General features: G+C 39.7%; 4 protein-coding genes across 4 annotated transcripts; all 4 read right to left on the minus strand.

Annotated features, from left to right (window-relative positions):
- Positions 1-394: 394 nt before the first annotated feature.
- On the minus strand, positions 395-6,772 carry N7482_010048 (uncharacterized protein; the record flags this gene model as incomplete). The annotated part of the gene is made up of 11 exons (XM_056692172.1): positions 395-493; positions 4,766-4,840; positions 4,949-5,035; positions 5,056-5,224; positions 5,583-5,641; positions 5,747-5,872; positions 5,966-5,999; positions 6,056-6,259; positions 6,338-6,448; positions 6,499-6,531; positions 6,741-6,772. The coding sequence occupies 11 exons, from the start codon at positions 6,770-6,772 to the stop codon at positions 395-397; spliced, it is 1,029 nt and encodes a 342-aa protein (XP_056539878.1).
- A 588-nt stretch (positions 6,773-7,360) lies between these two features.
- Positions 7,361-7,874, minus strand: N7482_010049 (uncharacterized protein; the record flags this gene model as incomplete). Its single annotated transcript, XM_056692173.1, has 3 exons — positions 7,361-7,505; positions 7,707-7,754; positions 7,843-7,874. The coding sequence occupies 3 exons, from the start codon at positions 7,872-7,874 to the stop codon at positions 7,361-7,363; spliced, it is 225 nt and encodes a 74-aa protein (XP_056539879.1).
- A 1,217-nt stretch (positions 7,875-9,091) lies between these two features.
- Positions 9,092-9,415, minus strand: N7482_010050 (uncharacterized protein; the record flags this gene model as incomplete). Its single annotated transcript, XM_056692174.1, has 2 exons — positions 9,092-9,189; positions 9,328-9,415. 2 exons carry the CDS (start codon positions 9,413-9,415, stop codon positions 9,092-9,094), a joined length of 186 nt encoding a protein of 61 aa, XP_056539880.1.
- An 11,219-nt stretch (positions 9,416-20,634) lies between these two features.
- On the minus strand, positions 20,635-21,395 carry N7482_010051 (uncharacterized protein; the record flags this gene model as incomplete). Its single annotated transcript, XM_056692175.1, has 3 exons — positions 20,635-20,682; positions 20,738-21,198; positions 21,260-21,395. 3 exons carry the CDS (start codon positions 21,393-21,395, stop codon positions 20,635-20,637), a joined length of 645 nt encoding a protein of 214 aa, XP_056539881.1.
- Between the last annotated feature and the right edge of the window lie 5,305 nt (positions 21,396-26,700).

The following is a 26,700-nucleotide window of genomic DNA, read 5'->3' on the forward strand; positions in this document are numbered from 1 at the left end:
AACTAAAACTGATCTATTAATATAAGTCCTAATATATATATGCCGTATCTCCTTCAAGCCTATATATGGATACTTTTAGTATATGTCCTCTTAGCTATTAATATTATAGGGATCCTTGTGGGTTAGTAATTTTGTTAGTAGACTAGCTTGAAGGCGCTTCTTCAAGTGTTCAACATCCTATCTTCGGCAGTTGAAGTGCGTCTACTATCTTTAGTACAAGGTGGTAGGTGTAGGTTGGTGAGGGGGAGGGTGTTATTGTATTGGTCGACGTGGTTAGGCGGCGTCGAGTCGGCCCGTAGCGATTGCGAACCGTATTGAGGCTCGTACGGCTTCTAAGTTCGGCGTCTAATTCCGGTTATCTAAAGGCGATTTTCCGCCTAGGAAAAAGGATATGTTACCTCGGTGAGTATGGGTATATTGTAGTATTTCCGTCCGGTGTGCGGTCTACTTCTGATATCGAAAGAGGAAGTGTTCTACGGTCTCTCTTGTTTATCTATATGTATACTGACCCGTCTCTATAACGTTGATCTGATAGAGATAGCTATTAAGTCTAGCTATGCTAGTCCGGAGTTGGGCTAGTACGCTCGCTTCTAGACCTCGGCAAGGACCGCCTAGGACCGGACCGGGACCGGGACCGGACCGCACTATATAGGGCTCGGTCCTTACTTTTAGGACCGCTAGGCGGTCCTGACTTTTTTAGGACCGTATCACTACGGTCCCGGTCCCCCGTACGGTCCTGTAAACAAGATAAATATAGGAAACCCCGTAATATATATATTTTATATAGAATTAGTTAGTATTTTTTAGTATTCTATTTTTATTCTTTATTTATATAGGCTAATTTTAGCTTAAAGAGGATTTCTGTAGAAAAAACTAATAATAATGATTTCGGCCGAAAAAACCTAATTCTTTATCTCTACTAATTATATATAAAATCTATATTATATCTTAATCTCTTTAGGATACGCCCTAATAAACGCCTCTAGATATTAAAATTAGGTAAAGGGATCTTATTATCTTCTAGCTTAGTAAGCTAACTATTAATAGCCCTTCTCTTCCCTAGTACTCGTTAACTAGGCTACTAAATAGATACTTCTATAGAAGTATCTATTATCCTATCTTCCTTATTATCGTTAATAGGATTAAACTCTTTATTATCTTACTTAGTATTATCTTACTCTTTTTTTATATACTTCTCTTAAGTAGAGAGAAACTTATCTATTAGTATAAGCTACTCCGACTATATATTAAATCTTATTATATATATAAATATTATTAGATCCTAAATAGTCTATAATTTTAATAAGCTACGGCGATAGTAGTATATATTACTAGTAGAGTTAAAGAGCCTCTCTACCCCGGAGCTACTAGCTAGAGTTATAAGGATATCTCGAGTAAGGCTTACTAGGATAGGATACTCTACCTTATAGGCCTTCTAGAAGACTAGGGGTATTAATTAAATAGTACCTAGAGAGATATAATATTAATAAAAGCTAAGATATATTAGTATAAAAGAGTATTATTAGACTTATTACTTCTAAGATATCTTATAACTTTATCTAGAGTAGTTAGTGTTAACTAGAGAGAGATAGTAGATCTTAGAAGTATATTAATATTAGAGATATTATTACTTAGTAACTAGGTAGTTAATATTAATTATACCTCTATATAGTACTATTAGTAAGGCTCGATATAAGTCTTAAAAGACTCTTAATATTACGGTACCTAGTATTTCTCCTATTCTAATATTCTAAAGAACTTAAGCTTATTTCGTAGGCCTAAGATAGTCCTAATTATATAGAGATTATTTAGATTATTATTAGTCTAGCTATAATACTCCGTAAGCTTTTTACGTCTATACTCTAGTGCTAGTTTTATTACCTTTTTTTACCTAACTCTCTTTCGTACTAGCTACGCCTTTATTTTATTAATATAGGTAAATAAGGTATTATAGATCCTAAATATATTATAGATAGTTATATTAGTTATCGCTGATAGAGATAAAGTAAACTTAAAGAAAGGATAGATAATTAATAGTAGATAGTTAACCTATCGCTATTTATCCTTATCTAGCTTTATATTAGTTAGATTAAACTAATTATAAAATCTATTAAATATAGTCTATAGCTAACGTATATACTAAAATATTAGAAAGGTAGAATTCTAGCGTATTTAGATATCTTATATTAGTATAAGCTTTAGTTCTTTAGTCTAAAGTATACTAAAGCTCTTATAGTACTAGGGGCTTTTATTAATATAGATAGTAATCTTTTAAACCTAGAGGATATTATATAGTTAGTATTAAATAGAGAAATAATAGTAGAAAGGAGGTATAGTATACTTTATTTAGGGTCTATATAATCTTCCGATTTTTTTACTAGGCGCTATCTCCCCGATCGGCCTATTCTATCTCTTCCCTATTATTTCGTAGGTTCGTATCTATCTAGCTAAGAAGCTCTTTAAGACTAAGTTATATAATATATATAATATATAGTATATAAATAATTAGTATATAACTAGGAAGCTTAAGAGACGAAATAGCCTCTTTAAGAGTAATTAGTAATATATTATTATTCGATATATTATTAGTTATAACTATAAGTATATAATTAGTAATTTAATACTTCTTAAGTAGCCTAAGTAGAATACTATTTAGATAGACGCCTATATAAGAGCTATAGAGAGGTTTAAAGCTAAGTAGAATCTTATAATAGTTCTACTTAAGATTAATAAAGTAGCTAGTAACTACTATAAACGTTTAGCGAAAAAGAGAGGTCTAGTAATCTAACGTAATAGAAAGCTTAGTACCCTCTAGGAGTATTTAAAGTAGAGACTCCTAACGTTCTATAACTATCTTCTAAAGATACTAATAGATAGTCCTAGTACTTAGTATTTTAGAGATAGATAGGGTAGAAGAAGCTATCTCGATAAAGGCATAAAATTTAGGGTACTTAATAAGCTAAAATAGTAGGTATATAGTAATAATAAAGGTAGTTAACCTATCTATCTAAGTATTTATTAAGAAGTCTTTTTTACTAGATAGGTAATTTACCTAGAGATAATTATATAAGTTAGTATAAATTAGCCTTATAGATAGTATTTATACCCTATTTAAGATTATCTTTCTAATATCTTATATCTTACCCCTTCCCTTTTAATAGATAGTAGCTTATAAATAATACCTATTTATAGTTAATATTCCTCGGTACCGGTTAGTAGGATAAGTAAGGATATAATTATACTATTTATATATTATCTTAGGAGACCTATTAGAGATAGTAGTAACCTAGTAAAAGTATTCCTAAATATTTACCTAGTATTTATCCTTAAAGATATTTCGTTCTATTCGGCTTCTATAGTTAGTCCTTCGCTACTAATCGATAAAATCTTCGTTAACTATCTCTATCTAAAGAAGAAACTACTTCTTTTCGTATAGATTAATAGGCTTAAGGATCTCTAGAATTAGGATAGGTATCGCTAGTTATATAAAGATTAAGCTAGGAGTTAAAGTTAGTATTTCGTCTTCGTCTAGGTTAAATAGTCTATTAGATATAAAGAAAGAGAGTATATCTATAGGGTTATCCTTAAAGACTAATAAAAGATAGTTATTAGAGAACTAGGATACCTAGCTCTATAATATATTAATAAGTAATATATAAGAGAAAGTAAGAAATAAGGCTAAGGGGTAATAGGAAAAATATATAATTATCTTTTTATTAAGGTAAATAAATAATTAGGGAGATTACTATAAAGGAAAAGTAATTAATAGATAATTTAAGATAGAACTAGCTAGATTCTAGATAGTAATTAGCTAATAAGACCTACTCTACTATAGTCCTTACAGTCTAAGACCGTAAGGACCGCTAAGGGACCGCTAAAAGATCTCTAGGATCGCTAAAAGACCGCTAAAGAACCGTAAAGACCGCTAAGGGACCGCTAAAAGACCTTAAAGACCGCTAAAAGACCCTAAAGACCGCTTAAAGAGCGCTACCTTAAGGATAGCGGATTATATATAGATTTCTAATAGCTATAATAGCTATTAGAGATCTAGGCTAAGGATATTAATAATATCTTAGTAGATAGCCTATATTTCTAATAGCCGTTAAGTATTTTATAACTAGGGAAATTAATAGTATCTAGGTAATAGATAGTATTAAATTCTAATAGCTATCGAAATTTCCGACGGCTATCAGAAATTAATACTAAGGATATTAGCTAGCTAATATATATTTCTAACTATAAAACTAATAAAACTACTACCCCCCCCCTAACCTCTCTACTAGAGTAGTAAAATACTTAAATTTTAGTTAGTTCTTATACTTTAATAAATAAGATTCTAATATATAAGCTTATTTTACCTACTTTATCAATAATTAGGCCTAGTTTATTATAAATATTAGTGTATATACTAAAACAGTATTTAATAATAGTAATAAACGTAGCTGAATCATTAGTTTATGCGGCCGAAAATAGAAGGTCTTAGCAGAATTATGAATATACGGGGGGACCGTACGGGGGACCGCAAAGGACTATAGGGGACCGTAGTACGGTCCTAACTACTTCAAAAAAAGACTAAGGACCGGAGGTCCCGGTCCCGGTCCTAAGATTTGGGACCGGACCCGGTCTTTGCCGAGGTCTACTCGCTTCTTTCTACGATAATCGATTATATAGTTATTAAGTGTGTTTCCTAGAGAGTGCTGTATCTACTCGTTTCACGTGTCTGTCTACGTTCTCTAGTAAGGTATTGCTAGTAGCTGCTTAGGACCGAGCGATATTTAGCGTTGTCGACTTTATCCTGGGAACTGATTTTTATAGGGAAGTATCCTTTTAGGTTGCGGTTCTGGCTTGCTCTTTAGCTAGACCTAGTAGTTTATTGTCTTTACTGGTAGGGACCTAAAGGATATTAATATGGTTTCCGTTTCTCTGTAGTCTTCTTATTAATATATACGTTTGGTAGACGAACTCCTGGTCTGACTGTTATCGAGGGTTCTTTATCGTGAGAGCCGCTGTTTTGTTGCTTGTGAGTAGTATAATCCTGTAATCTTTTAGTCCTACTAGTATGTTTAATGTATATGCTATTACTACTAGCTCTGCGGAGAATGGATTCTGCTCTGATCTTGCGCCTAATGTTACGGAAAAGGTCTTTAGTTTTAGTTTTCGATACCGAGGTGGCTGCTTCTCGATCGCTACCCCGAATCCTACGAGCCCGTTTCGTGCCGAGCTACTGACTGCGACTTATATTGATCCGCCTAGTATAGTCTATGAGTCCGGCATTGCTTTAATATCGGTCTGTATGTATATCTCCTATAGTGCTAATGTAAACGGATTAATGGTTTCTAGTGTCTCTATCTTAATGCTTTTTAGTGCGTCCGCTATTTAGTATAGCGGCGAACGGTGATACCTCCTAAATTTCTTGATCCGAGCTATATTTCTGCGGAGAGGATTGGTTACTAGGAGAGAATAGAGGTCTATCTATATTTTTACGGCCTGTCTCTAAAAACGGTATTTGCGTAGTAGTAATATAAGCCTCTACCTCCGCTACGCTAGTCGTAACTGTAAGAAATATCCCTATAATTACTTACGCTCCTATCTTTTGGACTCGGTTAATCGGCCCGATTACCTTATCTTTATAAGCGTATATCTAGATACTTAAGGCGTAGTCTACTACCGGAGCTACCGTCGATGTAAATAGCTACTATATTATTATTAGGGATAAGCTGCGAAGTCGCCGAAGCTCTATCGCTACCTCTAGGCCTTTAGATACTGCCCTCGCGATATGTTCCTTATACTTAAGTCTCGCGTCTATAAGGACACCTAAAATCTTGATATAGTCTTTAGGCTTAACCGCTTGTCCCTTAATAGTGAAAGGCCCCTAGTCCGATTTGTAGGCCTTAGGAGCGAAGTGTATAATAGCTGTTTTGTCTGCCTTAAAAGTCGCTCCGCTCCTTTTCTCCTAGCCGAGTACTTTATTGATAATTGCTTTAATACCTTCCCGATTACTCTATATAGTTAGTCCGGTTACCTACGTAGTAAAATTATCTATAAACGCGATTACTCCTCCCTAGCTGTCGATCTGTCGTTATACGAGGTCTGCGTTAAAGAAGAGGAATAGGATCGGGGATAGCGGCGAGCCCTACGGCAGTCTAGCCTGTAGTAAGCTTTAGACCTTAGATAATTACCTATTAATTTGTATAGTCGCCGTTCGTTCCGAGTAGAACGCCTTAATCTACCGGAGTAGATCCTCCGGTATGCCTTACGCCTTTATCCTCTAAAGTAATCTTTCTTTATATACTCTATTATAGGCTCTTTTAATATCGAAGTTAATTAAGCTTAATACCCGTCGGCTACGCTACGCTGTATAGATTTACTCTTAAAGAAATATAAATACTTATTCCGCGGACCGCTGCTTTCGGGCTCCGAAGTAGCTAGTGGGGAGCAAACCGTAAGTCTCTACCGTATATAAGATCCTTTCTATAACTACTAATTCTAGTATCTTACCTAGTATCGCGAGGAGTGAAATTAGTCTCTATACTTTAGTAATAGTATAGTTCTCGTTATTCGGCTTTTTAAGCGGTATAATCTTTACATATCTCTACTACCTTAGTAACGTACCTCCTTCTAGCGAGGCTTAAAATAGATTAAGCACCCTATACTTAACTATAAGCTATATTATCTTCTAGACTATTACTAGTAGGCCGTCTTCGCTAGGCGCTTTCTAAGACTTCGCCGCTAATAATTACCACTCTACCTCCTCTATCATAATGGCTAGCATTTCTACCGGTACTCTTCCTAGTCTCATCCCTTCATCGTTAATAATATCCGGCAGAGACGGGAAGAATATAATTAGTAATTCCTCTACTTACTCCTTATAATCGGTAGTAGTCGTTCCGTCTCCTCTTAGGAGCTATAGGACCTTCCTAAACGCTACGTTATCTCCCGAGTTTAGGTATTTAGCGGCTTTCTATATATTATCGTTATCTATAAGGAATTTATTCTAGTGCTTTTTCCTTTATTACCAGATAGCATCGTAATATTACTTCGCCGTACCTTAGGCTATCTCTTCGAGATAGGGTACTTTTCGCCCCGCCCGGCGCTCCGAGCGGGCGTGATTTCTCTAGTATATATATATTTAACAGAGCTATATTAAGTTATCTATCTACTATCGCTTTACGTACGGTAACGGTTTAGCCTTCGGTATTAAGGTATACACCGCTTCCGAGACAGCGGATATAATTCGATCGGTTTTCTACTATACTATACCCTCCGACGGAGTAGCGAATAGGGTATTCGTAATCTAGGCATTAATCTCTTTCTATAGAGCGTTTTTCAGCAGGAGTTATTCCTAATACTTTAGGGGCGACTATAGGGCGTCAAATACAGTCTTAATAGTACAGTAATCCGAACGGTACTCCGTCCTATATATAGCACACTTAACTATAGAGTCTATTAGGTTTTCCGAGGCAAGGATAAGGTCGATAGTTAACTCGTAGTCGCTACGCTGTCCTCTGTTATACTATATCTTTATACCTCCGTTTAAGTAGACTACTAAGAGTAAATTTATTTATAAGGTCGATAATTAGATCCGCTTTACCTTATCTTCCTAAAGATACGTCGTCTCCTCCCTAGAGTTAATCATAACGGTTAAAATCTCCCACAATTATAATCTCTAACACCGTATCTATGTCTCGCTATACCTCTATAATTACTTTACGTAGGTAATCGTATATTTCGCGCAATACCGTAGCGTCTCCTCCCTCTACGTAGACTAATACTATAAAAATCTATCATCCGGGGTTCCGAATAACCGCTACCGTCAGATCCGGGGACTCGATCCGCACTTACTCCGCTTCAACCTCCTTATTAATCCAGAGCATACTTCGAATTACCTATCTATCTTCTCTTTAGGTAGAGGGAACCAGTTTCGTCTAATTATAATATCCTATCGGGGTTATCAAAAGCCGGCCTTAAATTCTCCTCGCTTAGGGTTCCTAAATCGCTAGTACCACTACCCCCTAGGTTTCTTCGTCGTTCATTAAGCTATCATATATTACTCCCTATTTCCTTACATTTAGTTAGACTATTCGGAGGGTTTTATTCATAACGTAATAGATAGAGCCTCCGGCAGTTTTTACTATACGATTTATATAGGCCTCCGCATAGAACGCACTTTAGAACCGTTTAGTCACAGTTACTATAGCGATAGCCCTCCATAGCGCATTTTACATATTTCTAGACGTTCTTATACTAGAACGCCTTATAGCAATCTCCTAGTAGTTATAGTATTACATCGGTCGTAGTCGATATTCGAAGGTACTAGTCACGCCAGAATCTCCCCCTACGTAAAAGAATCCGTCGGCTAGGAGCCTCCGTACGTCAGTACCTTTAGTAAGGTAACCAACCATTAACCTATAGGCCTTCGCACTCTCCTTTCTACTAAGCCATACGATCTTAGCCACGGTAGCTTCGTTCTCCTCGCGGAAGTCTGCCGCAGCTCCGGTCGGATCTCATCATTTTCATCCAGGACTGCGGTTTTATTAACGCTATCGACTTTAATCGGGTAAAGCTCGTCTCCCGCGCCGATCTTTACTTCCGCCACTTTCTTAACTAACTAGTGTTCGGCTTCATCGCGACACGCTATTCTGATCCGGTTCGTATTCTTCGGGTCTACGGTAACGGCGCAACAACGCTAGTACGTATAGTCTTCTAGCGTCCGGATCTCTATCTCGACCGTCGCCCGGATTAGGCCTACGGACATCCTCTCGTTTCTATTTTCTGCCATCCTTAAGGTATCTATTATACAATATAACATATCGGTAAAAGTAGTTAGTATTATATTCGACGTTAAAAAAGTCTATATATTACTCGGGTAACTAAGTAGGGGAGTACGGACAACATCTATATAGGACGGGGTACTTATAAGGGCGTAAGGGCTCATTTTATTACGCAGGGATTAAATCTCGCGGAGGATCTCGTCGTAGCCGTTCTAGAAACATAGTTCGGAGGGGGCTTACGGTGTCGGGAGTCTATTTATTAGGGTCTGTAGCTCTAGTCAAACTTCTGCAAGGGCGGCACTAAATTCTTCTTTAATTTTTTATAGTTCTCTCTTATATAGATTATCTCTTAGTCTAATCTCTTTCCTAAGTTTAACGAGCTCTCGTATAAGTTTAGAGGCATTCGGGTCCTCGCTCTCTGTCAAAGAGTCCGTCGTTACCGATTCACGCTAGGCGACTAGCTTACCTAGGTTCTTCCCCCGCTAGGAATACGTATTTCTCCGCTCGGTATCGATCTCTTACTCTTAAGTATAGTTATTTAGTAGCCTTATAGTACGTTTCGGCCTCAACAATCGTAGAGGTAAATCTTCGTATTCGTCGCGGTCGGGCGGCTTAGGGGTTCGCGTCTCGGCCCGACCCGCCATTTTCTGTTTCCTCGCGTCGCTTACGATACGACCGTTCCAGAGTACGTACAGTAGGATCTCTTCTCGTCGGAATAGAGTATCCTAACCATCTAACCATCTAACTATATACAGTGTTTCCCTCAGTAAGAGATACAGTAGTTTTCGAAATTAGTTATACCTCAACACTCTTACAACTTCATTCCCGGAAAGTAACTCCGGTCTTTATAAGCTCTAATTAGATAAAGTATTTTTAGTTATCATTTTAGACCGCTTACTATAAACATCGCTATATTTAATAACAGAATTATCAGACCCCGTAGGATATATTTTACGTAAAACCGCTATATATACGCTACAGTAGCTACCCTACCTATATATACTATATAGAGGCTATACTTAGGAGGACCCGGCGACGGGAGACCTAGAAAATCCTATAGGGGACGAAATTTTATAGCTTCGTTCCCCTAGACATTTAGCGACTTTATAGCCTTCAAGAGTTATAGCCTCTCTTTCAGGTAGGTTATATATAGGTTCTCAATAAGCGCTTTTACTAACTTACTTATAGAGGTCTTATCTATTCAGAATAGCTCTTACGTTTCCTTAACTTACCTTTCGAGATTCGAATACAGATCATCAGACACGCAATCAGTCTCTATCGGCATAAGCCAAAACAATTCAATTAGATCTCTTTTAGGCAGATCAGTTTTAAGTTCGTAAATAAGGGCTACAACATTATCATTAGTCCTATTAGCCTCAGATTCCTAAAACTTACATCTCTTAATATTAAGTTAGTTAGTAAGTTCGCCAAGAAGTACTATCCGTTATCTTCTAGGGCTCTACGGTATATATTCATGTCCAGATTCCCTAACACGGTTATAGACCATTCAGCGAACACACTACATCCTTACCCACGGTTATCTAAATATTAAATAGTTATCCGCTACTATATAATATAGCAAAACAGCTAACTATTTTTATTAATCCCGAGCGCCCTTATATTTATAAAATAGCAACAAAAAAAGACTCTTACTTTAATCTAGATTACTTAGGCTTAACGCTAGTAGTAGCCGCGATTTTGAGACCCTTCTTCATTTTAGGTTATTCGGTTAGGCGTATTTATAGGAGAGTTACAATAATCTATAGTAAGGGACACGACGATCTAACAATCTTCGTTAATATTATTCTACGCTGTTTTAAGACCTATAAATCGTTAAAGCTAATTCTCTATTTAGATAGCTTAGAGTTACTAGGCTTAAAGGTTAAACTAAGGCTATTTAAAATACTAAACTATTCTATAACTCTAGAGGAATAGTAGGAGATACCGAGACGAGGCATTACGCACGAGACTACGCTAGTAGTTTATAATAAACGGTATAAGAATCTTATTCCGACAGTAGCTAAAGAGTCTAGGTATAAGTAGTTTTTATCAGTCTATCTAAACTTAGAAAGAATCTATTTTTAAGGGGTCGAGGATATTATAATAAGGTAAAGGGTCTAGTCTAGATAGCTCCTAGCTAAGCGTACCTATAGTTTACAGGAGAGAGTTAAGTTATCTAAGTACGGATTTATAATTCGGCCTAGTTAGGTAAACTTACCTTCGGGGAGGGATTAGGGTAAATAAAATAAAATATATAAACGAATATACTATATCCTAAATATATAAATTTAAAGCAACTTTCCTAGGCTATATTTCAATTCTCTATTATAATACTAAGGGCCACGCCATCTAGATAATTAGTGTTTTATTATTAAAACAACTCCCCTATCTAGTCTAAAGTACTATAGGAATCGCTTCATTAACCCGCTCAGCCTAATAGGCTACTAAAGTACCCGAGTATTAGAGCGTATTCCTATAGCTTAGGCTCCGTAGAGTAAGATATATCATCGATATAATACAGGCTCTATATTATCTCTAACAAGCTTTCGCAATCTTTTAAGTAACAACATTAGCTTATTATTTAGACCTTATATTATAATATTCTATAATAAAGTTATTCCTATGATTTATTAGTACCTTAGGCCACCAGGGCCCGAGGATTCTGCTAAGGCGGTAGCCATCCGGCGGTCGACCGGCAGCCCCTCGGTAGAGATACGGGACGGTAACCCCGTATATAGGCTACACCTTTAGGTTATATAGTGTATTAGTATACGTCTCGTATCCTCTCGCTAATTCTTATTTATTTCCTATTTATATAGAAGAAAGCTATATTTAAATTAATACTTAAGGAGTAGGTTTAAAACTCCTTAAGAAACAGTCTCTATTATAATTAGACTTAGTGCTATTACTCTCCTACCTAGTTAATAGGCCTTCTACCCTACAAGTAGATATATCTTAATACCTCGTTTTAACACTAGGCTAGCAGCGAATTAAACTCGCAAAAGGTAACATAAGCCATAAAAATAGAAATACATCTTTACCTACTAGGGTTAGCTCTCTATAGTATAAGCGTAGCCTTCTATATTATAACTACCAGGTGCAGTAGAAGGCTACGTCGGATACAGGAAGAACGAGGGGTAAGGACGAGTAGAACAGGCGGGAAGAGGAAGTTAGTAAGCTAGACAATCATACCAGATCGCCACAACTCCTCAAAAGTTTCACTTAATTCTATAAATCATTACGGTATTATTACGATAACTTACCTATTATATAAGGCTATTACTACCCTTACTCGATACCCCTCACTACTTATAAATAGCTTTTTTCAAATCTTCACCCCAGCTTAAAACGCTATAGCAACATTTCCTCTAATCTTAGTTTAATAATTCTACTTCATTTACCCTCCGAATTACTACTAAAACTAGCGACCTACCTAGAGACAGAATAAGATATCAACTCATTATCTTAAACAAACAGACGACTCTACGCTCTCCTTAATCTATATCTCTATAGACTAAATTCTCAAGACGCAAATTCCGCTCTGCTATAGACTACCTAATATAATAATATAGCTACAGCTCGATTATATATACAGGAAAGAGCTAAAGTTAGAGTGACGGATAGCAGGGGCCGGATACTATTATCCTAGGCCGCGTAGTACGGATATAAGGCGATAGTAAAGCTTTAAATAATATAAAAGCTCGATCCGTTCGCCGAATAAAATAGGCAGAGAATAAAAGGAGATAAAAAAGGAGAAGAAGCTAATAGTTATAAATCCTTAGACCATAGTTAATTTAAGAAAGATCGGACAGTTTAGAGATTATAGCATTTAGGTTATGCCTATTTAGCTAAATATATCTCGACCGTATATAGCGGTAGGCTATATACTTCTCTCCTCGGGAGGTATTATAGAGGCTCGGAATACCTAGTAAACCTCAAAGCATTTCCCGACTGCTATTAGAAGGATATATATAGGAAGGCTCTATCGAAGACAGAATAGACAAATAATAGGGGGTAGGGTTACTTTCGATAGTTTATAATAATCATAGACGTAAAATGCTAATATTAGACTCAATAACGATAACCTAAATACTGATTAGGATCTAGACTATTTCGGTAATAGAAAACGTCCTCTACGCGTCTACAGTTAATAAAAATATTTCCTCTCCTATTTACGCATAAACCAAGGAAAAATCATAGCAAAAAAGGGGAAAGTCAGTCTAACCCTATTTTAGAGAGATAATCTAGCGAGTCGTCTAACCTATAGGTATTACTAGTAAAGAGAAAGTAGTAATTACATAAATAATTACGTTCCCCTACCCGACCGCTAAATTCACGTACGCTAGTAAATAAGTAGAATATAAGTAACTAGGGCGGGCGGGATTACGTAAGATCCACGTTATAACTAACTACCCGCTCTTCGCACTCTATAGGGGAAAGTACTTTATAGCTACCCGTCCTAAATATTTAAGATACTTCGTTTGCTTATTATGTAAGCTTGACTTAGGCGCGAAGGGATAAGTAGTATACAAAATCCCGACGGCCTATACCTTCCTAATACCTTATGCTAGCCCTATTTATACGAACATAACTCCGAGCAACATATCGTACCAATTTAAATCGACGAAAATTACTACGTTAAGGCTAAGACTATAAAATAGCACTTTATAGCAGAGCAGTAAACCTACAATAGTCGAACATCTACTACTATATCAGTTACGCACCGAGCTTTTTATCTAGCGGCTAACTTAACTTAGGGTATCTCAGCCGAAGGTCCGACTAGATACCTAATTTTAATAATATTATTATAAATATTAGGTAGGTCTCGATATAGTACGCCGCCAGCCCTAAAATATATAGTAAATACGAAAATTTATAATTATATATCTTAATAGCTAGGCTACATATCAATTTAAATTTTAAGTTATACACTCTTATAAGCATAAAAGACAATATATTTAACTCTTAAGTCTATTTAAGATAAGATTCTACTATATTACTATAATTATAATGTAATTTAGGTATCTAAGCCTTAAATATATATATATCTCTATCAACCCTTTAAATAATATCCCTAGGATATATTAATATATTAGGAGCCCTACTTTAAATATTATATCCTAATATTTTCTCTATAGGAGATATGGTTATTAGTATAACGAACTATATCCTTATATAGTAAGCGTAGTTCTAGGATACGTCCTAGAATTCTAGTCTTTTACTCCTGGCGTAGCGGTTTAGCCTTTAGAACGTAAAACTACTTATTAGGGTAGTAGCCTATCGATTAGGTAAAGAATTAATAGCGAAATAATAGTAAAACAGATTAGAAGAGTTATACTGTATTTTTCTTTTAGAAACTAAATCTTACCGACTTAACTAGGAGGGAGCGAGACACCCTCCTTATAGAAATAACGATACAAAGTAATAATATATAATAATATAACCACTCTTAATATTGACGCTTCCCCATATTAGACCAACACGCAATCCTTTACAATTAATTTCCCCTCTAAAGATAGCTATCCTCAGCCACGGTAGAGAAATAGGGCCGTTTTAATTCCAATTCGTAGAGATAACGAAACGTATAGTAGTAGTATTAGTTACAAAGTTTATTTTACTCCCGCAGTTCAGTAGGCCAGAGTTCCTGCCCCTAATCTTTACTCAAATTAGCCAGATCGGCCAGGAACCCTAGCCTAGGGCTAGGGGAAGTAGGAGAGAGAAAGAAAAGGGTATAGTTAAAACTATTTATAGTTTTTTCTCTTTAGAATCGTTATTCTTTCGAGATTGTTTCACTATAGCGGAAACAGTTAGCAACGAGAGATGTATTAATAGAGAATTCGGGCTAATTTAGGTATATTTTATATCTAAAGATATATATAAATAGAGGGTCATATTATATTAATTGATATTGATAGTAGCTCCTTTATTATCGGATTTCGTTAGGTTTTATATATTTTAGTTAACAGGAGAAGATAAAGAATTAATAAGAATTCGAGAGTAATTCGATATATTTCCTTATATTATAAGTAGGGTTTCCGCGTACTCTCCCGCGTTAGGAGGTTTTACTTAGTAGTAATTTATTAGGTTTTATAAGTTTCCAGATTACGCGAACAGATTAAATCAATAGCGATTCACTAATAAATCGGGTATACTTCTGGTTTATATAATAAAGGTTTTTACGTACCAGTATACACCTTACGATAGTATCATTTTCGTAGGTAGCGACGTAACCTTTCCCTTTTTAGCCGTCTTATCTTTTTATGTCTACTTCTCGGCGTTAATAATAAAAACCCCCCTAAACTCCCTTCGACGAATTTTTTCTTCTTCCTTCCGTCGACACCCCTTCTCAACCACTAATTTTCTATAGTGGTTAGTTATCTTTCTACTCTCTCTTTACTAGTATTTCTATACCTTTTTACCTAAGATACCGAAAAAGGCTACTACTACCCTAATATTACTAAGCCTTCGACCGGTAACCCGGTAAAGTACTAGGGAAAACGATCGCAGAAATCTAGCGTTAGAATCTATTCGCAAAACTAGCAATCTCGCTATATCTATAGAAGGCGAACCTAGGCGGCACTATAATATCAGATATTAAGAGCGGATTATATATATAGGACAGTCCGTATCTTATTATAGTAATTAAGTCAGACTGCTTATCTTACCCTACCCTTAACCCTAGATACCGTAAGGAGCCGTAGATCTACGATATAAATTAACGATGTAGGGGAGAAATATTTCTTACCTTAAAATAGCTTAGTAGCTCTTATTGAAATAGCTCCTAAAAAGAGAACTAACCTAAAGCTATATATTTTAATCCGAGGCACTATACTGCCTAGGCCCTACCTTATAGCATAATTAGTCGATAAGCCTAAAGTATTAGAAGATCTCTTAAGTAGGAGCTAGCGACCGGCGGCGGATTCGACGATTAACTCTAAGGAAGACTCTCTTACTTTCGCGATTACAGAAGATAAAATTCGTAAGACTCGTACAAATCCTAACTAGGTCTCTATCGTTATCTCTTGCATCGCCGTTCTAGATCGGTGTCGGTTTTAATCTTAGATAGTTCTTGATATAGGCGATCTCGTCGCTATTATAGAAAGACTCTACTAATAGTTCCGGAAGAGGAACCAGGCTAAAGAATCTCTTTAGTAATAACTAAAACTACTCTTCGCTTATATAGCTTGATATCGGAGGTTCGGGTATATAGTCGTATCTTATAAATAGTGGTTTAATATCTCTAGATGGACGAGTAGGGAACAGCCTAACTATATTACGTATCTACGTTAGGAGCCGAACCTTAGCGCTGTGATAGTACGTCTATAGTGTTCTCCTCTGGTACCGATCTATAATATAGCGGTGTTTAGCCTTGCCTTATCTCTGTTCCCTAAGTAGTAGACTGCTGTTAAGTAATATGCCTGAATCATTATCTTCTAAAATATTAGTGTGAATATATGGTAAATCTTGCTAGCCGAGACCTTAAAGTAAAATATTATTAGAAAAATCGCGTTATATATCTTCTGTAGGTGTACGTGGCTACTAAGGCCGGAGAATCTCGAGAGTATTATCGTTAGAAAAAATCATGGGAGTAGATAGTGCGAGGCTCGGTTTATATAGCGATTCATTTCTGGGATTGTATCCTATATTTAAAACTATTCACGCGTGGCTACCGTATGCTGCTTAGTGAGTGTCAGGTATTAGGGCAGCCGGATGAATACATAATCCGTATAGATTTAGCTCCTCGACCTAGCGGCGAGGTTTGGCACTAGTCAGCTTAGTGGATGATATTAATAAGGCAGAAATATACAGTAGCTGTTTAAGGTAATCCGAACTATATAGTTTACGGATTTAGATGAAAGCTATGGGAGTTCCTGTTTTACTTATAATATTGTAAGGTATAGTGCCTAGTTAGAGCGGCGGTCGAAACGGAACAGCACTATGCGATTTTTTTAGAAGACCATTATAGAATAGGCTCTATATTAGGCCATTAGGGTGTCCAAAAGACCCGGATATAAAGCTAGCGGAGCGTAGAAGGCTGTCGGGTCTTATTTTTAGGGTCATAGAGCTAGTACCTATTTATTTGAAAATAGTGTAAAGCTCTATTTTCTACCATCAAAAGCCGCCTATATTAGTATTATATAACCTTAGTTACCAGAGCTAACTAAATCAACCTTCCGTAAACATTTAAAAACAAATATTATAACCCTCTCCTTTTCTTCCCACTCACGCGACGCAATATATACATTATAAACTTAACAGAGAATAACGAGAGTGACTAAATCGCTAGAGGCTCTTAAAAATACATCCGAACCTCGCAAACATACTACGCTTACCAAAATACTAAAGGCTACGAAGACCTAGGCAGTCCAAGGTTATAGTCAGGATCAGTAATTACTCCTAAAGCAGATCCTAAGCAGACCCGGAGCAGACCCGGAGCAAAAGGTACCTAGCTAGCTCCCCACCCATCCCCACGCTAACGCCATCTCTAACTCCCGAGGATACGTCGCTATCGAACCTATAACCACTATAGTAGCATTTCCCGAAATACTTTAGATCAGGTTAAAACTGACTATAAGTAAAGTATCTTGCTCGATATTCCACTATCTCATTTTCCCAACAGAACAACCGTAATAGCGAAGCGAATAGATATAAGAAACGCATTCCACAATCGGATAACGAGGTATATCAATTTACTTATATCGAGTTAGAAGGTAGTTAATCTTTAATCTAGATTTTGCGAGCGCTCTCCTGTTTCTGCAAAATTCAATCCGCCCTCTCCTACACCAAGATTATCCGCCTCTATGAACGGATCAAATCGACCAGTGATTGTCTTATCGACTACGATATCGAAGATCACCCGTTTTTATCGTCACCTGCAGAACTTACGTTATATCCGACATATACCATATACAGTAGTTCCTCTACATCCCAATATATTAGTAATACTCGCTATATCTATTTACGAGGGTCGTCGTGCTAACACCGCTTGCTTTATTAGACCCGTCGCTGCTAACTTTAGAAAAGGACGCACAAGACCGTAGTACGAGAACCTCAATCTTAACTGCCGGATCGAATCGATCTCGCTCGCCATCACTGCCGAGCCCTAGTCAGAGGCTGAACAAAACATCTTCATCTGAACTAGTTAGAGAAGCCTCAGGCGCCTTCAGAGAGCAAGACCCCGGCTTTGACTTTGACTCGACCTTTCGAGAGCTCGAAGAAATAGAACTACTTAGCCAATCGTCCAATGTTTATTTAGGGTCCTGCGATCGTACGGATAGCCCTGATCCCTCCATTCGATCTCCACTTATACGAAACGAAGGTCCAACAAGTGACATAGGGGATGTTAGTAAAGATGCACTCTCCACTAGTCAACTATACACTCCGGCTCCTACCTTTAGCCTTATCGAAGGAATAGGTGATCAACCGTCTCCTAGGCTTGCTCTAAACACTCTATCTAGCGGTAGTCCCGAACTTCGTAGGGTTAATATAGCGAACGTCGAAGAATATACACATTAAGAAAGCCCTAGGGCTACTTCGTACGATAACTGCCCTCAATCCCCTAGGACATCTTCTACGAGTTTAGGTTAGAGCCCCGGTACTCCGTGCTCTACCCCCGATGCAAGTACGGCCGTTATACCGATAATGATAGTATTATAACAGAGTAGTGTAGAAGCAGTAGAAGAGAACCAAATATTAAAGAGACGTCTAAGTAAGCGCCGGTTATTAAAATATCAGCCAATAGTTAAAGATGCCTCTAACGAAAGCGAGTATAATGCTAAGGATCTACTCGACGATTTTAACGAATTCGGAGATCTATCGATTAAGGCTATCTTGGATAATACGTATAGATTCCTAGGTGATACCTCTAGTGATTAAGAACGCTCTTCTTCTAGGATAACGAATAGTACGGGTATAGATACGAGTAGTTCGGCCTCGGCCTCCGACCTACCTAAAAGTAATAACAAATATACTCTACTATTAGATATAAAAGGAGACAGACCTCAAGCCCCTTCGCTAAACGAGAGCTAGAATATAAGCCGTAAACGGAAACTTTCATCGACAGCCGAATCCTAAGTAGCTCTCCTAATACCTAACCGTAGGTCTCGCTTTCGGAATAGTATTAGTCAAATAGTATTAGTTATTCCTAATCTAGATAACGATTACTAGGACGGTCGTTTCTCTAAATATATTCTCCTATCTACACTTTCGCCGGACTAAAAGGACGAAATTAGAAGAAAATATAGATTGATTATACATTCTAATTTAGCCGAATTTATAGAGAAGTACACTAAAATATAGAAGTCGACCGGATTTTAGTATTCTCTATTACTAAATCTACTAAGTAATACTAGTGCATCTGCTAGTAGAAAGGGTCGTGCGATTTAGAGGTATATAGAGGCGATTTAGGCTAAGGGCGAGACGAATTATCTTAAATCTCGGTTTATAGATATAATACTATATTTAGAGTACGTTAAAGAATTTAACTAGTAGAGGGAAGCTAGATATCCTAGTTAAACTACTAAAATTTATACTACTAACGCTATTTATAGTAGTATATATCTCTCTAAAGAAAAAGCGGATAAGACCCGAATATCTTTCTATAAGTATAAACTAGTTAGGGAGCGGTAGTAGTAGTCTAGATGCTACCTAGGCCGTAGATTTATTCTCCTATATAGCGAGGAAATAGGGAAGAAAGTGTAAGTTTCTCTGACTAGTCTGATCGTATTACTTACTCTAATAAATCTATAGATAAAGTAAATCCTTTAAGCTAGATCCCTTTATTTATATATTCTGTATAATTATAGGGGTATCCTCGCCTATTATAGCAAGTTCGATAAGATAGTAGATACGCTGTTAACTGACTGTAGATTCCCGAAGTAGATTAGCAAGAAAGAAGTCTAGTAGTAGATTAAAGATACTAGAGCCGCCGACTACGAAAGTGTACCTACTATTTATTAGCAAGACTAGAGCACCGATATAGTAGCGAGTAAGGCTGTAGATTTCTTTTTTACTCGGTTAAGCAATCGATCTTGATAACCCTAAGCTTAGCGATCTTTTAGGATTAATACGGTGACTCGCGGATTCTTTCGTATATTTAAACAATTCGGCGACGAGTCTTTAATATTGCGTATTAACGATCTAAGCCCTTTATAACTCTATATAATTCTTTTTTCCGCGGTGTATATCTTGACGTAGACCGGCGTTATATAACTATTTTCTAGGGTATTATACTTTATAAAGATAGAGCTAGGTAGTTCACCAATTCAGTATAACGATATTTATAGATTCTTTTTATTAAGTGTTCGAGCCTTTACGACCTATTTAGAATTCAAGACTATGTTTTTAGCAGTAAAAAGCTTCAATCCCGTTAGTCGGCGAGACTCCTATCCTTTTATATAGAGGCCCTTTCCCTTTAGCGTTGGGTTAGCGTAGACGCGTGTAGGAACGGCATATCTCATTAAAGTCGAGAGCCGGATTATTAAAATATATCACGGATTTTCTTCATGATCATCGAAAGGAAAATGGTAGAGGACCGTTGTCTTCTCTATCTCAGTGCTTAAATGCTCCATCAAACCATCCTTAATGCTCTGGATGACAGCCCTGTATCGTCCAAGCCCATCCTCATCTGAAACTCAGCCAAGGGTGTCTGTCCCAATTAGATCCCTCATCTCGCCCATTTCCTGTAGTTTCTCCTGTTCTTGGCGATGAACCTTCGAACATTTCTGCATCTCTTCCTTAGAAAAGTGGACTGGACACTCAACGGATCTCGTCTGTGCTCCTTCATCCAGCGACATAAGCCAATTTTGAGGACCTGCGACAGGGTGTTGTGATTGCTAGCTTGGTATATTCTTCCATTCCTCGATCAATAATACTTTGTGTTGGGAGGAAGACCCTGTGCCTTGTCCTCACTCTGTGAGGTTATACCTGTTAGAAAATAATGTATACGGCAAGGAAGCAAAACAAACCAGAAGTTTTCCAAAACTCCTAACAAGCTCCGTTTCATATTCGCAATATGCTCTCTCACGAGGACCCATGTTGCTGAAAGTTGTCGCAACATCAAAGTCAACCCATACAATACGTTCACCAGACACAACAAGCATGTTCTTCGGGTAAATATCATGGTGATGGACAAAGGCACCATGAATCTCTTTTATGCCATTAACCGCATCGCGAAAGCGATCTTCCGAATAATTCTCGCAATTTAGTCTTTCCGCACCCGGCAAGTACTCAAGAAGGATCCCCCTTGGTTGGAATTTATCGCCGACGAAATGTTTAAGCGGTGGGTGGAAAGCGGACGGATCAATTCGATCGATGTAGCCGTGAAAAGCCGGAACAAAGCCATCACAAACGCCGAATTCATGAAGATTGTGATAGGCGTCCAATTCGCAGCGAAAGCGGTTTAAATCTCGGCCTTTCTTTGTGTACCCTGGATCACCATTGTCATGGAATTGGTATATCAGCGTCGCCCTTGGAAGGCAAAATCGTACTCCCAAGCTTCATAGCATATTGTTTCCCAACTAGCTGTATCTCATATATCGTGGAAGTCTTTGAGCGACTGATCTCCCTTCTGATGTCAATATCTGAGGGACCTAGCTTTAAAGGGCAAGAAATCTGCGAATACATGGTTGTTGAGTGAGCTACATCGAGCCAAAGGGGAGCGAAGGAGGTGTTGGTGAGGAACCAGAAGGCTTGGCCGAATGACGCGCCTCCTTCCTCGAATTACGTAAGAGAAGTTGTCATGTGACGGTGTGAATCTAATGCATAGTAAGCGAAATAAGCACACAATAACAAAAATGTGAAAATACTTTAGCAGTTTAGTGCTGACAAACTTTTATGCATGGATCCACCATGCTGGCATCTCGACCTCCTCCCCAGCCTCCTCCTGTACATAAGATAATCACTTCCATCCTTCCAACGCAGAATAGTGATTGTCAAATTGCCAAGCACTTCGAGCTAGACGCCATTGCCCAAGCTCACTCACGGAACAAATCATCTATCCACCTCCTTCCTCATGGCTCAACCTCCATTACAGGGCGCCGGGCCCAATCAAGTCAGGGCTTATTTGGCCGATCTCCTTATTCACAAACACGATGCCTCCTCCGAAACCGCGAAATCTATCGCCGATCTATGGCAGCTAGGCCAAGGACGCGACTTGCGTCAGGCAAACATGACAAATTTCATTGATATATTTGGCGAACCAGCGGGTCGGTATCTGTATCGAACCGTTAGCGAAGATTTCCAAGCCGAGTGGCGGGGCTCTATCTTAGGCATGGTTAACTTTTGGACTTTTTCTACTGCATGCGTTGCTGCCGCCTTCTTCTTCATCCGAGCGGCTTGCGTTCGCTCAAATGTGCAGGTCAATCGAAGCCTAGCCCTCGCGGTCTTTTGTGGGCCGGTAATCCTCATTAGTGGGATTTTGGAGTGCTGTCACTGGGGCAGTTCCTTTTATATCATAATGGGTACGGTGGGGTTTCTTATGACTCCTTTGGCGATAGTGTTCGCTTTCATTGAGAATTTGGGTACATCAGCGGGGGCGAGAGCGAAGCAGGACAAGGATAGCAGAGTTAAAAACAAATAAGCTATTTCTCTCTCTTATGCTTGGGCTAACCGTACAGCTAAACAACCATAAAATGCTAATACATCTAAACATTATCATTAGTCTGTCCACTAGTCTTGTTCAATTCATTCAATCGATAACACTATTAATACTGACAACATCGCCTATACGCACGCTGCCCGCGCTCCCGCCGGACCCCCCACTATGCCCCGCCAGCACCCCCCGCGCCGGCGACCGGTAGATTCGTCGCGCTCGACGCTCTCGAATCGTCCATCGGACCGCCCGATCCGCCGCCGGGGGCGGCCGCGAACCCCGTGGTAGCCGTCGGGATCGCCCCCGTCGGCGACCGAGGCCGGGTGCACCGCCGACGACGTTGATCGGAATCGCGTGGTCGAGCTCCCTAAGGCGCCTAGACGCCGCTAGATTGTATCTCCTCCGAGCGTGATCCGTGAACGATCCGCCTTGGGTGATTTGGTCCGCGCCGGAGGATCGTGTTTGACCGTCGTAGATGGACTCTATCCGGGGAGATATATATCTCTATCTCTCGCACTCGATCCCTCGCACTCGATCCCCCCTTAGCCCTACGCTAACCCCCGGTCCCCTTTCCTCTATATACTCTATTAATCCCCTACTATCTTAAGGGGAATCTATCTTGAAGCGAGCATCCTCTCCCTAGGACTAAAATAGTAGGAATGTAGAGATAGAGGGTCTTATACGAAATTACGTCCCCGTCGGACAATATATATAGGGAATACTACCCCCCCCCTAAATATAGTCGGGCCCGTCCCCGGGGGGGGGGATCATAGTTAAGGAGTGGGTCTAGGGGGGGGGGGGGACGAGTCTAATACGTCCCCCCCCCCCCCTAACTACCCTAAATATTGATCTTTTTTGGTCGCTCTTTTTTAATCTTTTAATAGTAGAGCCTAACGGACCTAAATATAAAAAAATATCCTAATATTTCTATAGGGAAGAGGCTAATCTAGGCGTATTAGGGTTAGATGAATTATTTTTTGATGGGGGATGCCAAGACCTCTAGGTACGGATAGGCTATCCCTCTTTTGGCTAGCTTTTCTAAACCTATATTATTAGCCTTAGAGATCTGGCTATCTAGGGGACTTAGCTTAGTAGCTAGGGTAGTAAGGGTTTACTAATAACTATCTCTCGAGGTAAGATATTACTATATACTAAGCTATACTAGGTAAAACTATAGATTCTCTATACTAATAAAATATTTTAATTTAATTTAGATTACTAGTCCTTCTATAATATCTACTATAGAGCAGCACAAGCTTATTAGCCTTAGCCTATCTAGGTAGGCCCTATCTCTATCTAGGTCTACCCTAGTCTACGCTAGTCTATCTAGTCTATCTAGCCTAGGTAGATATAGTCTAGTCTTAGTAGATATAGTCTGGTTAGTCTAGTATAGGTAGATATAGTCTAGTCTAGGTAGCCTAGGTAGATGTAGTCCTGTCTAGATAGTCGTGGTCTGGTCTGTCTGGTGTAGGTGGTCGTGGTCTGGTGTAGGTGGTCGTGGTCCGGTCTGTCTGGTGTAGATGGACGTGGTCTGGTCTAGGTGACCGAGGTGGACGTGGTCTGGTCTAGGTGACCGAGGTGGACGTGGTCTGGTCTAGGTGGTCGTGGTCTGGTCTGTCTGGTGTAGGTGGTCGTGGTCTGGTCTAGGTGGTCGTGGTCCGGTCTGTCTGGTGTAGGTGGACGTGGTCTGGTCTAGGTGACCGAGGTGGACGTGGTCTGGTCTAGGTGACCGAGGTGGACGTAGTATGGTCTAGGTGGTCGTGGTCCGGTCTGTCTGGCGTAGGTGGACGTGGTCTGGTCTAGGTGGTCGTGGTCCGGTCTGTCTGGCGTAGGTGGTCGTGGTCTGGTCTAGGTGACCGAGGTGGTCGTGGTCCGGTCTGTCTGGCGTAGGTGGACGTGATCTGGTCTAGGTGGTCGTGGTCCGGTCTGTCTGGCGTAGGTGGTCGTGGTCTGGTCTAGGTGACCGAGGTGGATGTGGTCTAGTCTGTCTGGCGTAGGTGGACGTGATCTGGCCTAGGTGGTCGTGGTCCGGTCTGTCTAGTGTGGGTAGTCGTGGTCTGGTCTAGGTGACCGAGGTGGACGTGGTCTGGTCTAGGTGGTCGTGGTCCGGTCTGTCTAGTGTAGGTGGTCGTGGTCTGGTCTAGGTGACCTAGGTAGTCGTGGTCCGGTCTGTCTGGTGTAGGTGGACGTGATCTGGCCTAGGTGGTCGTGGTGGTCCTGGTCCGGTCTGTCTGGCGTAGGTGGACGTGATCTGGTCTAGGTGGTCGTGGTCCGGTCTGTCTGGCGTAGGTGGTCGTGGTCTGGTCTAGGTGACCGAGGTGGATGTGGTCTAGTCTGTCTGGCGTAGGTGGACGTGGTCTATCTAGGTAGACGTAGTCTAGTCTAGCTAGATGTGGTCTAGTCTATCTAGCCTAGATAGATGTAGTCTGGTATTCAAAAATATATATTTTGAAAGATAGTGCCTAGCTTTGAACCGCTGTCTTCCCCTAAAGATGCCTAGGGCTACCTATTAGCTACTAGACTACCTATATATATATATTACTAGGAAGCTTATTACTTTACTTATAGTATATATTATAGGGCCTATAAAGGTTAGTCTATATAGGTCTGCCCTGGTCTATCTAGGCCTGCCCTAGTCTGCCCTAGTCTGGCTAGTTGGCCTATAGGCCCTGGTCTATCTAGGTCTGCCCTGGTCTACCTAGGCCTGCCCTGGTCTACCTAGGTGTGCCCTACTCTAGCTAGCTAGCTAAGGGCCCTCGGGCTATCTAGGTCTACCCTGGTCTATCTAGGCCCGCCCTGGTCTATCCAGGTCTGCCATGGTCTGGCTAGGTCTACCCTGGTCTATCTAGGCCCGCCCTGGTCTATCTAGGTGTGCCCTACTCTGGGTAGCTAGCTAAGGGCCCTCAGTCTATCTAGGTCTGCCCTGGTCTAGCTAGGTCTGCCCTGGTCTAGCTAGGTCTGCCCTGGTCTAGCTAGGTCTGCCCTGGTCTAGCTAGGTATGCCCTGGTCTATCTAGGATTATCTGGCTAGTTATCTAGATATTTTTAAAGCTTACAGTAAAGGTCACGTGACTAAGACCCTATATTAGAAAAAAGCCACTCCGGGACTAACAGGGTGGCCCACTTTGTATGGTAAAATCACTAAATATAGTCGGGCCCGTAGCCCCCCCCGGCTACCATAGTTAAGGAAGTGGGTCCAGGGGGGGGGGCTACGGGAAAAACACGTAGCCCCCCCCCCCAACTACCCTAAATATTGATATTTCTTGGTCGCTTTTTTTTGATCTTTTAATAATAGAGCCTAATCGACCTAGATATCAAGAAATATTGTAATATTTCTATCTAGAAGGGGCTAATCTAGGAGTGTTGGGGTTAGAGGAATTATTTTTTGATGGGGGATGCCAAGACTTCTGGGTACGGATAGGCTATCCCTTTTTTGGCTAGCTTTTCTAAACCTATATTATTAGCCTTAGAGATCTGGCTATCTAGGGGACTTAGCTTAGTAGCTAGGGTAGTAAGGGTTTACTAATAACTATCTCTTGAGGTAAGATATTACTATATACTAAGCTATACTAGGTAAAACTATAGATTCTCTATACTAATAAAATATTTTAATTTAATTCAGATTACTAGTCCTTCTATAATATCTACTATAGAGCAGCACAAGCTTATTAGCCTTAGCCTATCTAGGTAGGCCCTATCTCTATCTAGGTCTACCCTAGTCTACGCTAGTCTATCTAGTCTATCTAGCCTAGGTAGATATAGTCTAGTCTTAGTAGATATAGTCTGGTTAGTCTAGTATAGGTAGATATAGTCTAGTCTAGGTAGCCTAGGTAGATGTAGTCCTGTCTAGATAGTCGTGGTCTGGTCTGTCTGGTGTAGGTGGTCGTGGTCTGGTCTAGGTCCACCGAGGTGGATGTGGTCCGGTCTGTCTGGCGTAGGTAGACGTGATCTGGCCTAGGTGGTCGTGGTCCGGTCTGTCTGGCGTAGGTGGACGTGGTCTAGTCTAGGTGGACGTGGTCTGGCCTGTCTGGCGTAGGTGGATGTGGTCCGGTCTGTCTGGCGTAGGTAGTCGTGGTCTGGTCTAGGTGGACGTGGTCTGGCCTGTCTAGCGTAGGTGGATGTAGTCCGGTCTGTCTGGTGTAGGTGGTCGTGGTCTGGTCTAGGTGGACGTGGTCCGGTCTGTCTGGCGTAGGTGGTCGTGGTCTAGTCTAGGTGACTGAGGTGGACGTGGTCCGGTCTGTCTGGCGTAGGTGGACGTGGTCCGGTCTGTCTGGCGTAGGTGGACGTAGTCTAGTCTAAGGTGGTCGTGGTCCGGTCTGTCTGGTGTAGGTGGTCGTGG

The sequence above is a fragment of the Penicillium canariense genome (genome assembly GCF_028826845.1).
Source record: "Penicillium canariense strain IBT 26290 chromosome Unknown utg000007l_segment0_segment0, whole genome shotgun sequence".
NCBI lineage: Eukaryota > Fungi > Ascomycota > Eurotiomycetes > Eurotiales > Aspergillaceae > Penicillium > Penicillium canariense.